The 12,814-nt window shown below is 45.7% G+C and overlaps 1 protein-coding gene across 1 annotated transcript in view; it reads left to right on the top strand.

The window, feature by feature from the left end:
• LOC132448315 (polycystin-1-like protein 2) overlaps positions 1-12,814 on the top strand; it is a 37,854-nt gene that overhangs the window by 13,889 nt on the left and 11,151 nt on the right. Inside the window, exons 15-30 of the mRNA XM_060039479.1 lie at positions 289-426; positions 1,327-1,461; positions 1,645-1,769; positions 2,173-2,293; positions 2,660-2,791; positions 2,942-3,058; positions 3,464-3,578; positions 3,834-4,024; positions 4,535-4,765; positions 6,009-6,110; positions 7,683-7,861; positions 8,832-8,978; positions 10,099-10,298; positions 10,899-11,146; positions 11,505-11,712; positions 12,315-12,567. Coding sequence (XP_059895462.1) covers positions 289-426; positions 1,327-1,461; positions 1,645-1,769; positions 2,173-2,293; positions 2,660-2,791; positions 2,942-3,058; positions 3,464-3,578; positions 3,834-4,024; positions 4,535-4,765; positions 6,009-6,110; positions 7,683-7,861; positions 8,832-8,978; positions 10,099-10,298; positions 10,899-11,146; positions 11,505-11,712; positions 12,315-12,567 — 2,642 coding nt within the window. The remainder of the gene's footprint in view (positions 1-288; positions 427-1,326; positions 1,462-1,644; positions 1,770-2,172; positions 2,294-2,659; positions 2,792-2,941; positions 3,059-3,463; positions 3,579-3,833; positions 4,025-4,534; positions 4,766-6,008; positions 6,111-7,682; positions 7,862-8,831; positions 8,979-10,098; positions 10,299-10,898; positions 11,147-11,504; positions 11,713-12,314; positions 12,568-12,814) is intronic.

The raw sequence follows: 12,814 nt of genomic DNA, 5'->3' as shown, positions 1-12,814 counted from the left end.
CTAAATATACTTCAGCACAGTGTTTCCCAACATTCAGCTAATATACAAATTAGTTGCGGGAGAATGCTGATGAACATCATTTTAAAAGTTAGAAAGGTCTCATAAAGCTCCTGTTTAATCAAACAAAGATGCAGACCCAAACAAGGTGGGAAACAAGTGCTTACGATGTTTCTATGTGAAGAAATGTATAGTATTTCTGTGTAATGCTGTGCTTGTTTCACACCCTTGAAGCTACCTGTTCGGGTATGATTTGAGCGTTTGGTTCACAGTTGTGGTTTGGCTCTGCAGCTTTGGGAGAAGATGTTGCAGCTACTAAAGGAGACAAACACGAGAGCCCTATGTGCCACCACGAACAAGAACAAGCTGAATGCTGAGGTCCTGGGGTCCATCACACCGCCGGGGGGAGAGTTCAACCTTGCCCAGCAGGTGCCTTTTGTTTATGCTAATCCACAGGCAGGAATCTTTTTTCTGTTGGTACGCAAGATTATGCGCAAGGTTATACTAATTACGCTCAATATTTTAGTTACTAACGTCGTATTTTTTAATTTTTTAAAAACATCAAAACAGTGTAGAAACTGTTGTCCCATTCAGAAGCTGCTGTTAAGTCGACAGGGGATAAAATACCCCAAAATTCATTAGAATGAGAGCAGCATAACTAGGAATGTTCCTTCCAAGCACACACAGCATAAATTAAAAAGGTGAGACACTGCCTTAAAGACTCGCAGCAACCCCTTCGTTAAGGCCTTGTTAATATACCAGCAAAAACCTCCACAACAGTGTTCTTTAAGGTGAATAGGCGCTGGGTAGCCTATAGTTAAGGCCGTCTGAACCCCAGCCAAAAGGTACGGGAATTGATCCCGGATGTCCATAGGATCAGGATCAGGCTCTCCTAAGGGAGGGTTCTTTACCTGCTGCCGAATGACAATGTAAAAAAGTCAATGGTTCACTCTGGGTCGCTGTCGTTAAAGCATCTGCTGAATTAGTAAATAGAATGGACACTGGTTCGAGGATTCAATAGAGCAGACCCTTTCAATTTATTCTTCACCCCTGAGCAGAATAATACCCAGGCAATTCAACACAATTAGAATGATAGCAATGGCCTTGAGCCGGGCAAATAAACCAGACAATGTTTACCTTCCTTATATAAATAGATGAGGGTTTCTCAGAACAACAGTATGTGGTTTAGTTCATTCAAAGCACGAGTTTCGATGGGTTTCGTCAGAGGCTAGAAACAACAAGTGGCTCATTAAGCAGGATTTTCCCTTTCGAACTCAAAAGCAGAGCTAAAAGGACTTGTGGCTTTTCTGTTTATTTTCCCTATTCAAGAGAAAACTGGTCTCAATGGCGCAGGGCCTGAGCTCATCCATGCTCTCTGGGGACAAAGGCAATGACGTGGAGACACTGTCATTAGCTGGTTCAATTGTGAACATCATCAGCTACATACTTGACTCCGCCTCTGAGGCAAGTGCCCCTACCTTCTACTGATTAAACACACGTTGAACTTTCATTTCATCCTATGAAATACAAATCAAGATCAAATGAGATACACACACTTTTTCCAATCTACGAATTTGACACATGACCCTGAAGACGTTGCACTCTGCTGTCGGCTATAACCCGTACTCAATGTTCTTTTCTTTGCAGAAGGAGGTTTTGGATGTTCTTCTTGACACACTTGACACGGTACAGAATGCCCTGCTGAGGGACAAACAGGTTGATTCCGGGCCTGCAAGTGTCCATGCAGCGGGCGTTGGCCTGCTTGTCAATAGGTACGCCCAGGGCTCCACTCAACATGCTTTGCGCAACGCCATCAAGTTGCTATCGTTAACCAATTCCCGCAAGGAGCGCCACAAGTTGATTTATTATTTGCGCATGCAAAACAATCAAAGAATAAATTACAAAGATATCTAAATATCTAACGAGCCATCAGTGTTTCCCACACATTGACGAGACTATGGCGCCCCGCCATAGTCTAATTTCGGCCGCCATAGTCTCTGCGTGCACATGAATTATTATTATTATTATTATTTTTTATTTTCTTTTTGCTCAGACGAAGTTCGTGTCGCTCTCATTGGGATTGCATGAGAGCATTGACATTGACATGCACGCCCCCCCCCCCCCCCCCCCCCCCCCCCCCATCCAGCCATCTAATTATTTCTCTTCATTTCTCAGGGTCAGTCCAGGAAAAGGACTCACAGATCCTATCGTTGCTCCAGACCCAAACTCTCCTCGGTTTACTTTCCCACCCGTCATCACTGAGCTCCTCTCAGCCTCGGCCGTGGTAGACGTGCGAGTAAGCCAACGATCCATTTGAATCCCCTCCCTGCACTATCGGGGCATCTTTTCAATGATTGGTGTGGGGAATCCATCTTGCCTGTCCTCTCTTTTATTGACTCTTGGATCATCCCTAGTGCAGCTTTAATGAGATGCATCTTAACTCACTGTAATTGTAGTTGATTTGGCTACAAGTGTCTAGACATTCACTAATTAGTGAAACCTTTCTCTGTACATTCTATGACAGTGTTAAATGGAGGTTTCGTAATTGGTTTTGATTTGTTTCTTTCCCTCTCCCACTCCCTCTCCCTCTCTCCCTCTCTCCCTCTCTCTCTCTCTCTCTCTCTCTCTCTCTCTCTCTCTCTCTCTCTCTCTCTCACCACAGATGAGATACACGTGGTCAAACCCGTTTTCTTGGAAGAAACAAGGCGACATCAGCGGCATGGTGTCCGCCATGTCCTTAAGCGAGCCCGACGGCTCCGCCCTACTGCTGGGCGACATGCCAGACTACCTGGAGGTCAGTACCTCTGGCGTCGAGCCCCATCCAACCAAGGCGCTACTGTAGCAGCCGGACACACACCGTGTTAAACATGAGCCCAGGGTTGGCCGGTGACAGGCCTATTGTCCATACCCTCTGGCTATAGCATTGTCTGCTGTCGGCCCGCAGATTGTCATGCCAAGACCGGTCGGGCCGCAGCAGGAAAGCTCGTTCGTTTTGGACCTGGCTAATCAGAGCACTGTAGTGCTGTCCGTCCCCGCAACTGAGGAAACACTGCTGATCAAGGTCTGGCTGTAATGACGGGTTTGTCTCCGGTGTTGTGCTGTGTGTGTGGTCTGTGGGCGTCTCTCCTGTGTTCTCTGGTAAAACTAGATGACGAAGATGAATGCTGATGATAGGGATGATGGTAGTGGGGATGATAATGATAATGATGAAAAATTATAACATGAATGTAGTCATGACCACAAACCGAATATCCTGTGTGTGATTAAAAAAGTACTTATTTTCTGGGTCTGACAAGTGGCAGTTCGATTTTCCACTGTATCTTGTGATGTGTATTATTGCTGTATAGATTTATTCATGGTTTCATAGTTTCTACAAAGTGAAGTGATGGCTCAATCATAGTTTCCCCACAATAAAGTGATTGCTCATTCATAATTTCCCTAAAGTAGAGCGATGGTTCATTCATAGATTTTACCCTCGGTGGATCCGCTGCCTGTCAATGTATACCTGGGCCACGGTGTCTTCCCCACCACATCAAACTACTCTCTCATGACCAAGATGCCCCACGAGGGAACCACACAAGGTACACATCGCTGCTGACCGGATATATGAACGTCTGTATTGCATGTAGAAAGAGATTCATTTATGAATATTGCTGGGTATGGTGTGTATGTGGGTATGTGTATATGTTTGCATGTGTGAATGCATAATGTGCATAATATGTAAACATAAACGTGTGTGTGTGTGTGTGTGTGTGTGTGTGTGTGTGTGTGTGTGTGTGTGTGTGTGTGTGTGTGTGTGTGTGTGTGTGTGTGTGTGTGTGTGTGTGTTTATACAGAGGAGAGATACACGTGGTTGGTGAACCCACAGGAGCTGGGGGGGAACGATGGCGAGTACTTCCTGGTCCTGAGGCCTGTCGTCGGCCCAGGGATCAAGTCCATCGACGCCACCGTAGACATATCTGTCTTCACCAGCAGCTGCAAGTTCTGGAACAAGACAAAGTTGGAATGGAGTACCCGTGGTTGCCGGGTGAGCAGCCGGCGGCAATGCGTACGTCACACTGTGACGGCATCTTTAAACACAACAACTTAAAACGCTCCACTTTAGTTGATCGAGTAGTTTGTTTTTCTGTTTCAATGTAGCTGACGAATGTACCTCTGTGATTGTCTGAAGTTGTTTTTTTTATCTCTTTTTGTTTCTCGGTTACTCGCTGTGTTTTTCCACTTGTTTATCACCTGGCGTTGCAGTTTTGCATGCTGTCTAGATAAAGTTTGATATATTGCGGGCAGAATAACTGCTCCTAAATGGTACCTTTATTCATGGTCGGTCGCCTAGGCTACGACTATCCGCTCAGTGACTAAACGGCAAAATAGAGCAGTTAATAAAGCATTTCAGAGAAAGGATTTATGATGAACCAGGTCCAGTCCAAGGCAAAGCAGCAGATCATACTCTCTGACACAACTCAAACACAGCTGTCATCTGATTCAGTTGATGTGAATGAACTCATTCCGCCCCTCAAACCCAATCCCTTCTCCCCAGCTTGGAGCCGGCTCCACGTTCTCGCAGACGCAATGTTTCTGCAACCACACGACGGACTTCGCCAGCTCGTTCTTCGTCATGCCCAACACCATCGACATGTCGCGTGTGGCAGAGCTCTTCAGCTCCTTCGCCCAGAACCCCGTGGTGGTCTGCTTCGTGGGGTCTCTGTTCCTGGGCTACCTGCTGGTGGTCACCTGGGCACGCCGGAAGGACCTCCAGGATACGGTGAAGGTGTGTGTGTGTGTGTGTGTGTGTGTGTGTGTGTGTGTGTGTGTGTGTGTGTGTGTGTGTGTGTGTGTGTGTGTGTGTGATACTAGAGGTTAGGGCTGTGGTTGCCAAACCCGGGTGGTCTTCGGGGGTCCCACTCTGGCTCACCTGAAATGCATATGGGGTTGTGGAGGAGCGCAGGCTAATACCTAATACGCAATATATATTTGCATTTGTGAGGAAAATAAACAGTAAAAGGTTTCAACGGTCTGATAATGGCCTGTTACAGTAATAGGAAATCTAGCCACTGGAAAACATCTACCAATCCCTCAGTACTAGGTGTGGGTCTATGTTAATAGGGCTCAAACAATGTCTGGAGAAGCATAACCTAAAAATGGGGCCATGTCTTTGAAACCTCTACCTACTCCTTAGTGATATCTAAAAATAAGGGTTAAATTATTAAATACCAAAAAACCCATACCAATCAAAGAATAGTTTGTATCAAAGAATAAATTGTATGAACAGAGTGTTGTACGAATAAAGTTTGTGCTGCCGATATACACTATCTTTGTGAAACTATCTCAGTGAAAGATGAACTCTATGAACTGCTGAGTCTGACCGGCATAGGTTCTTCTTATCTTTCAAACCATCACAGTAAGAACCAGGACCAGAAAGTGACCTGTAGAAACATGAGCAGCAGGGGAAGATACTGGGCTGTAGATTGCAAAGTAGAAAGGAGAATGGGGTTTTCCATTTTTATACACACAAAACACACAGACACACACACACGCACACACACAAACAAACGAACACACACACACACAAATACACACACACACACACACACACACGAACACGAACACACAGACACACAAATACACACACACACAGACACACACACACACACACACACACACACACACACACACACACACACACACACACACACACACACACACACACACACACAGAAATGCAATCACGCGCCCACACACATTTCTTTGTTTTGCATTCTTATCGTGCGTTGTTATCTCTTCTCTGTATTTTATCTCTACACTGTTATTTGTTACCGGTCAGGGGTGTCTCAAATCCAAGCCTTTCATGGCCATTAATGATGTTGACTGATGTACATATGATGAATAAACTTTAACCTTCACTATAGCACACACAAACACACACACAAACACTTCACGCACACGCACGCAAGCACAAACGAACGCACGCACACAAAGTGTAACCTGTGGTTGTGCTTGGGGATGGGCCTCAGCTGAAGGTGACGGTTCTCGAGGACAACGACCCCCTGGAGGACTACCGCTACCTCCTGAGCGTCAGCACGGGACACCGGCGAGGAGCCTCCACCTCCTCTCAGGTAACGGCCACCGTGGGTCCCTACGTCACCGCGGTGACGTAGGGACCCACCGCGGTGACGTAGAGACCCACCGCGGTCTCTACGTCACCGCGGTGGGTCTCTACGTCACCGCGGTGGGTCTCTACGTCACCGCGGTGGGTCCCTACGTCACCGCGGTGGGTCCCTACGTCACCGCGGTGGGTCTCTACGTCACCGCGGTGGGTCCCTACTTCACCGCGGTGGGTCCCTACGTCACCGCGGTGGGTCTCTACGTCACCGCGGTGGGTCCCTACGTCACCGCGGTGGGTCTCTACGTCACCGCGGTGGGTCTCTACGTCACCGCGGTGGGTCCCTACGTCACTGCGGTGGGTCCCTACGTCACCGCAGTGGGTCTCTACGTCACCAGTGTAGTGAGAAGTGACAGAAGCAACAGCTCACCTGCACCTCTATCTAAAATATAACGACATGTATCTAAAATATAACTACATGTATCTAAAATATAACTACATGTATCTAAAATATAACTACATGTATCTAAAATATAACTACATGTTGCGACGCAGAACCACAACAAAACTGGGCTAGATGCCATTAAGTCCAATGCTATCAAAAACTAAAGTTGAGAGCTTGGACAGGCGCTGTGTTATTTTGTGTTTCAAAGATTGTTCCTGCTATAAAATAGCAACAGTTATATAACAATTGGGAGATGATCAGTCAAAAACGATCGGGCTGAAGGAGTATCCTCTTGATTATGCGATATTCTTTCTGGTGGATCACTGACAATCGACACAAATGAATCCTCCAGAGAAGGCCAGTCATCACCCTTTGAACATCGTTTGGTCACGGAGTGATTGGCTGGTTTTTAAAAATCCAAGACGAGTCATACTAATTTCCGAGAAAACTGTTTTTGTGAAAGGGAGCATAATGTTAGTGGGTAGGATTATGCGTTACGGTTCTGGATCTCTTCAGAGATTGATTGCATCATTCCGGCATCTTCCCGAGGTCTCCAGCTCCCATAAATCAAACCGTGTAGGATCAATTCTACTCATCCATGTCCGACCTTTCCTCCATTTAAACAAGTGGAAATTCTGCAATGCTGGAATGGTTCAATTGGAAATGCAACATATATTTTTTATGTCTTTTATAATGTAAACAGCAACTCTCTTCTCTTTTATTGGAGAGGAAAACGTCTGACATATTCTACATTGAGCACTCCACTGCAGAACTTCTACTTTATAAAGCCATCTCAATCACACCAATGCACCAACTTTCACCACTACACTACATTTGTTGATATTTAGGATATAACAGAATATTACACATGTAGCAGGCCTATATTATGCTAATAATTGGCCTTTAAGATATACATCCTATGTATTACTTTTCCGTTATATAGTTTGCTCTACATGTAAAACAACAAAAACACTGCACAATAAAGATTTCAAAAGCAATTCCGAACACAGATTAATCTAATAATAACCATCCTCCACACCTTGTTTAATTCTGCATATCAAATTGTGTAATATTGCATATTTGCACCTGTACTATCTCCAATAAATCCATCTATGATTCTATTCTTGTGTTGTGTCCCAGGTGACCATAACTATGGAGGGCTCGGACGGAGACAGCGAGCCCCACCACCTGAGCGCCAGGGGGAAGCCGGTGTTTGAACGAGGTGGGGTGGATCTGTTCTTGCTGACCACACCCTTCTCCCTGGGCCACCTGCAGAGTATCAGGCTGTGGCACGACAACTCCGGCTCGGATCCGGGCTGGTAGGAAACTCCCTGGTCTGTTAAGGCCTGGTCCAGTATTTTATGTAATGGGTTAGGTGTGCGGTAGTAGCACACAGTTTTTTAATTTTTTTGGCCGACTAAAAGGCATGACTTGTGTCTCTGATCCCAGTGTGTCTTTTAAAGTGGCAATTTAGAAGATCTCTGTTTCGATCTCTTTGGCAAAAAAAACACTGTGACTCACATAAGTGAGTGGAAGAGTTAATGCATATCCCCTCTCTGGCGTTGGCGGAGTGCTGCTGGCCATTTAGATGCAAATGCAAGGGCTTTCATCAGTGGGCCATAGGCTCAATCCCAATTGGTTAACCTCATTCAGCATTAGATATGGACTTAACTGACACTTTTTGGAGATCTTTGAGATCTTAGACTTTGATTCCCGCAGGAGATTAAGTTAGACTTTTTACTTATAATTAGCACACATTAATGCAAATGAAATGTGTGTGAATTTGCAGAGTAGCCAAGTTTGGCGAGGTCAGCAAAAAACTATCTGTGTGATTAATGAGCCTTCCACTCTTGTTTACTTGTTTCATATTTTCATCTTTTTACTACCATCTTATCTTCTCTTCGAAAGCCACTGATGGCCAAACTGATGGTTTGGTTTATATACTGCTGCATAAAGATGATTTACGGTAAAAATGATGAAAAATTGGAGGATTGATTATGAACCTTTAAAACAGAAGGTTTCTGTCTTAATGAGCATTAATATGTTTTAACATTGATTTTATGCAGGAATTTGTGCAGCTTTAAATTACCTTAAAAATCTAAAAAGCTAAATAATTAACAGCTACAAATAAAAATCATCCGATAAAACACATTCAAATAAATCGACGCAAAAAAACGACTCAAGCAATGAAAACATTTTAGGAAAGTCATTTAGGGTTAAAAAGTGTTAATTAAGATATATTCTGCCTCCTGCTGATTGCCACTAATGCGGGGGGTGTTTCTCTCTCAGGTACGTGAACAAGGTGGTGGTGAAGGACCTGCAGACAGAGCGGAAGTGGTATTTCCTTTGTAACTGCTGGCTCGCTGAAGATGTGGGAGATTGCATCCTAGATATGGTGTTCCCTGTTGCCACGGAGATGGACTTAAAGGGATTCAGGTATGAGATAGCGGATAGACTCCTGAGGTCAGAAACCAAATGTGTGTGGTTGCGCACACACACACATATACACACCAGAATTTATCCTGCCAGATAAAGGAGACAATGGCAGTAATTGAAAGGCGATACTTCAAATGCACTAATTTTGAACTGCAATTGAAGATAAAAGCAATTTTTATACTGAGACAGTTTTTGGTGGTGACCAGAGACCAGGGACTGATAATAACCAGGACTCTGATCAATCATTAAAACACACTACAAGTATTTGAACATGAAAGAAAAATGAATCAGTCAAGTTCCCCTTGATATGTATGAAAGCGCATTGGAAACCCTTTATATGTTATGCGTTACAGTCTCCAATTTTTTTCTATTTCAAGTTCTGCCCTGTCGCTGCCTTGTGAACATGGGTGATTAGATCGGCAAGCCAATAATTTCTGCTGGATAAACGAGCACACTGGCCCCCAATTCCTTCTGTCAATCAGAGACTGTGATTCTCTCATGGTTGGGTCGGAGGCACTCAAAACCACTCAGCCCTGTGGCGTCTTGGATGCACTTTTATAAAAAAAAAAGTGTGAAATCACTTATCTTTACATATAAATGATGCGTCAATATAGATAGACTTTCATAATGGACAGAAATATATCAGCTTAAATGGTTACAGCGAGAACGGGAAGTGTCGAGCCAAAAGGTTATAGCAACAAATTAGAAAGAAAACCAAATGTAGGTGAGGGGTTAGCGGTGAGGTGTTAGCGGTGCCGTACCCTCTCAGGCAGAATTGCTGGGTTGTGGAAAACACGTCACTAGAAACGCGCCACTTGGGGTCTAATGCAAGGGGGGGGGGTTAGGGTTAGGGGGGGTGGGGGGATTTGCAATCAACACCCTATACTTAACACTCATGTCAAGAACATGACACTTCTTAAAAGCATCCTTACTTAATGTCAAGGCTTTCATCAGTTGGCCATATGGCCCAATCACCCTCGTGTTCCCTTGTGCGCCACAGAGGGTTGCGTAACTGATCATTGACGATTTGCCGGAAAATCCTTGGAAATCTTTGAGATTGCCACTTGACTGACTTGGTATCTCTATTCCGTTATATAAATGCTATTTCCCCCCCCTCCAGTAATCTGTTCTACAGCAAGACGCTCTCAGGCTTCAGCGACGGCCACCTCTGGTTCTCGGTGCTGAGCTGCCCCGCCAGCAGCCCGTTCACCCGCGTGCAGAGGGTCTCCTGCTGCTTCTCCCTGCTGATGTGCACCATGCTCACCAGCATCTTGTTCTACGGGGTACCCCAGGACCCCTCGGAGCAGGTCATGGATATAGGTGGGCCGCACGGACCAGCACACACAAGCTCACCTCAGGCTGTGTGTGGTCTCGCACACAAGTCACACAACCACGCACGCACGCAAGCACGCACATAAACACACACTTGTATCATGCCGTGCAAGGACATAACCCACACACAGACACACACACAGACACACACATTGTACACACTTTCCACACTGGAACCATTGTCCACATTGTTCACATTGGAACCATCGTACCCACTGTTCACATTGGAACCATCGTACCCACTGTTCACACTGGAACCATCGTACCCTCTGTTCACACCGGAACCATCGTACACACTGGAACCATTGTACACACTGTTCACACTGGAACCATCGTACACGCTGTTCACACTGGAACCATCGTACACATTGTGATTTTTTGGGAAGTGTTTTAACCAACACCGTTGAAGCCAAAGACAAATGTTTGGACAATTATTATCACTCATTAACAAACCCACACAAACACAGTCTCTCTCTCTCTCTCTCTCTCTCTCTCTCTCTCTCTCTCTCTCTCTCTCTCTCTCTCTCTCTCTCTCTCTCTCTCTCTCTCTCTCTCTCTCTCTCTCCCCCCCTCCCTCCCTCCCTCTAGGTACCATTGAGTTCACCTGGCAGCAGTTCATGATTGGGATGCAGAGTTCCCTCATGGTGTTTCCTGTCAACATTGTCATCGTCAGCATCTTCCGCTACACTCGCCCCAGGGAGAGAAAGATGAGCCTCAAACAGCCTAAGGCCAAACCGGACACCCGGGGCCCCAAGTCAACGCTGACACAGGACCACTACACCTCACGGCCTCAACCGGCTGAAGCCTGTGATCGCAAATTGGAGGCTGCTGTCAAGGTAGAGTTAGAGCTCCGCCTCAGGGTGGCTGCAAACTTTACAAACCCTTTTGGGGTTGGCCTTATTAGAGTTTGAAAGTGTTTCATTTCCTGGTGAGTGATCGTAGAGGATGATGTCAGATTTCCGACAATGAAAAGCAATTATGTTTCTATTACTGAAAGCATCTCCAGAAAAGATCCAAGGATGAATCTCAGAATCTATCTATGAAAGCTCATTGTATTTCTCTATTATTTTCAAATTCACTTCTGTCCGTTCTCCCTAAAAATGTGGCACCTTGATTTCCCTTGTGGGAACCTTAAAGTGTGATCGTATCTTATATCTTTACACATGGTGTGATAACACTCATTTGCCTCCACAGGACATCAAAAAGACAGCATGTTCGTTATCCAAGACCCTGAAGAGCAGTTCCCCTGTGTCAGAGAAGGAGCTTGAGTCGGCAGGGAGAGAGGATGTCAATGCCGTGCTCTCTGTGGTGGAGGCCATCGTCCGAGAGCATTTGGAAAAGGGTGCAGACAGGGATGGCACCAAAGACCCTCAGCACCTTGAAATAGATCCGCCCATACAAGGTGGGGCGTCCCTTTGTTGCCTGAACACAATCCACCAACCGGCCTTGCCTGGTAGCATAGAGATGTCCGATAGATATATATAAACAGGGAGATATAATGATACGTCTAGATAGCTAGATAGATGTGGATAGATAGATGGATGGACGAATAGATATGGATAGATATATGGATAGATAGCTAGAGATGGGTAGATCGATGGATAGATAGAGATGGGTAGACAGACAGACAGACAGACAGACAGACAGACAGACAGACAGACAGACAGACAGACAGACAGACAGACAGACAGACAGACAGACAGACAGACAGACAGACAGACAGACAGACAGACACAGACAGACAGACAGACAGACAGACAGACAGACAGACAGATAGATAGATAGAGAAGGGTAAATAGATAGAGAGATGGATGGATGGATAGATAGATGGATATGGATGGATAGAAAGATATGGTTGGATAGACTGAAGAACGGATGGCGGAATGAAGGGACCTATAGAGATAGATGGGTCGATGGATAGAAATACATATATATATATATACTGACACACAAATATCAATGTAGAAGTTAAACAAAATAAGTGAAAAATAAATTCTTCCCCAGCGGGCGGCAGCGGCGATGGCGTACCACCACAGACCATTACCAACGAGAGCGCGCCGATCCACCGGGCTAAGACCCTGCACCTGCACAGACAGATGGGCTACATGGAGCAGAGGCTGGGGCAGCTGGACCCGCACCACTACCCCGAGCAGAACGCCCACCGTCGGGCCCTAGAGCACATCCACACCATTAAAGAACTCCTACGAGACCAGATGGCCAAGGTCCAGGACGGAAACCTGGACACGTTGACCCAGAGGTGAGGACCGTTGGCTCACATGGACAGCCCCGTTTAAAGCAGACCACTTCAAAATTTGTTTAGGAGTTATGTTTAAGAGTTAAGAGTTATCTGGGGCTGGCGCAGACCTGTAATAAGTCGTCCAATCATTTCATTCGGCCCTCATGAATTGATTGGACAACCTGGCTACCAAGGTCGTCCAATCGGCAACCGTCACGTGTTTTGGGGGAGTGGCTTCGGAGGGTGGCCTAAAGGAAGGGGTAGGCGT

The sequence above is a fragment of the Gadus macrocephalus genome, chromosome 20 (genome assembly GCF_031168955.1).
Source record: "Gadus macrocephalus chromosome 20, ASM3116895v1".
NCBI lineage: Eukaryota > Metazoa > Chordata > Actinopteri > Gadiformes > Gadidae > Gadus > Gadus macrocephalus.
Note: the sequence above shows the minus strand (reverse complement) of the source record. Positions and strands in the feature narration are given on the sequence as shown.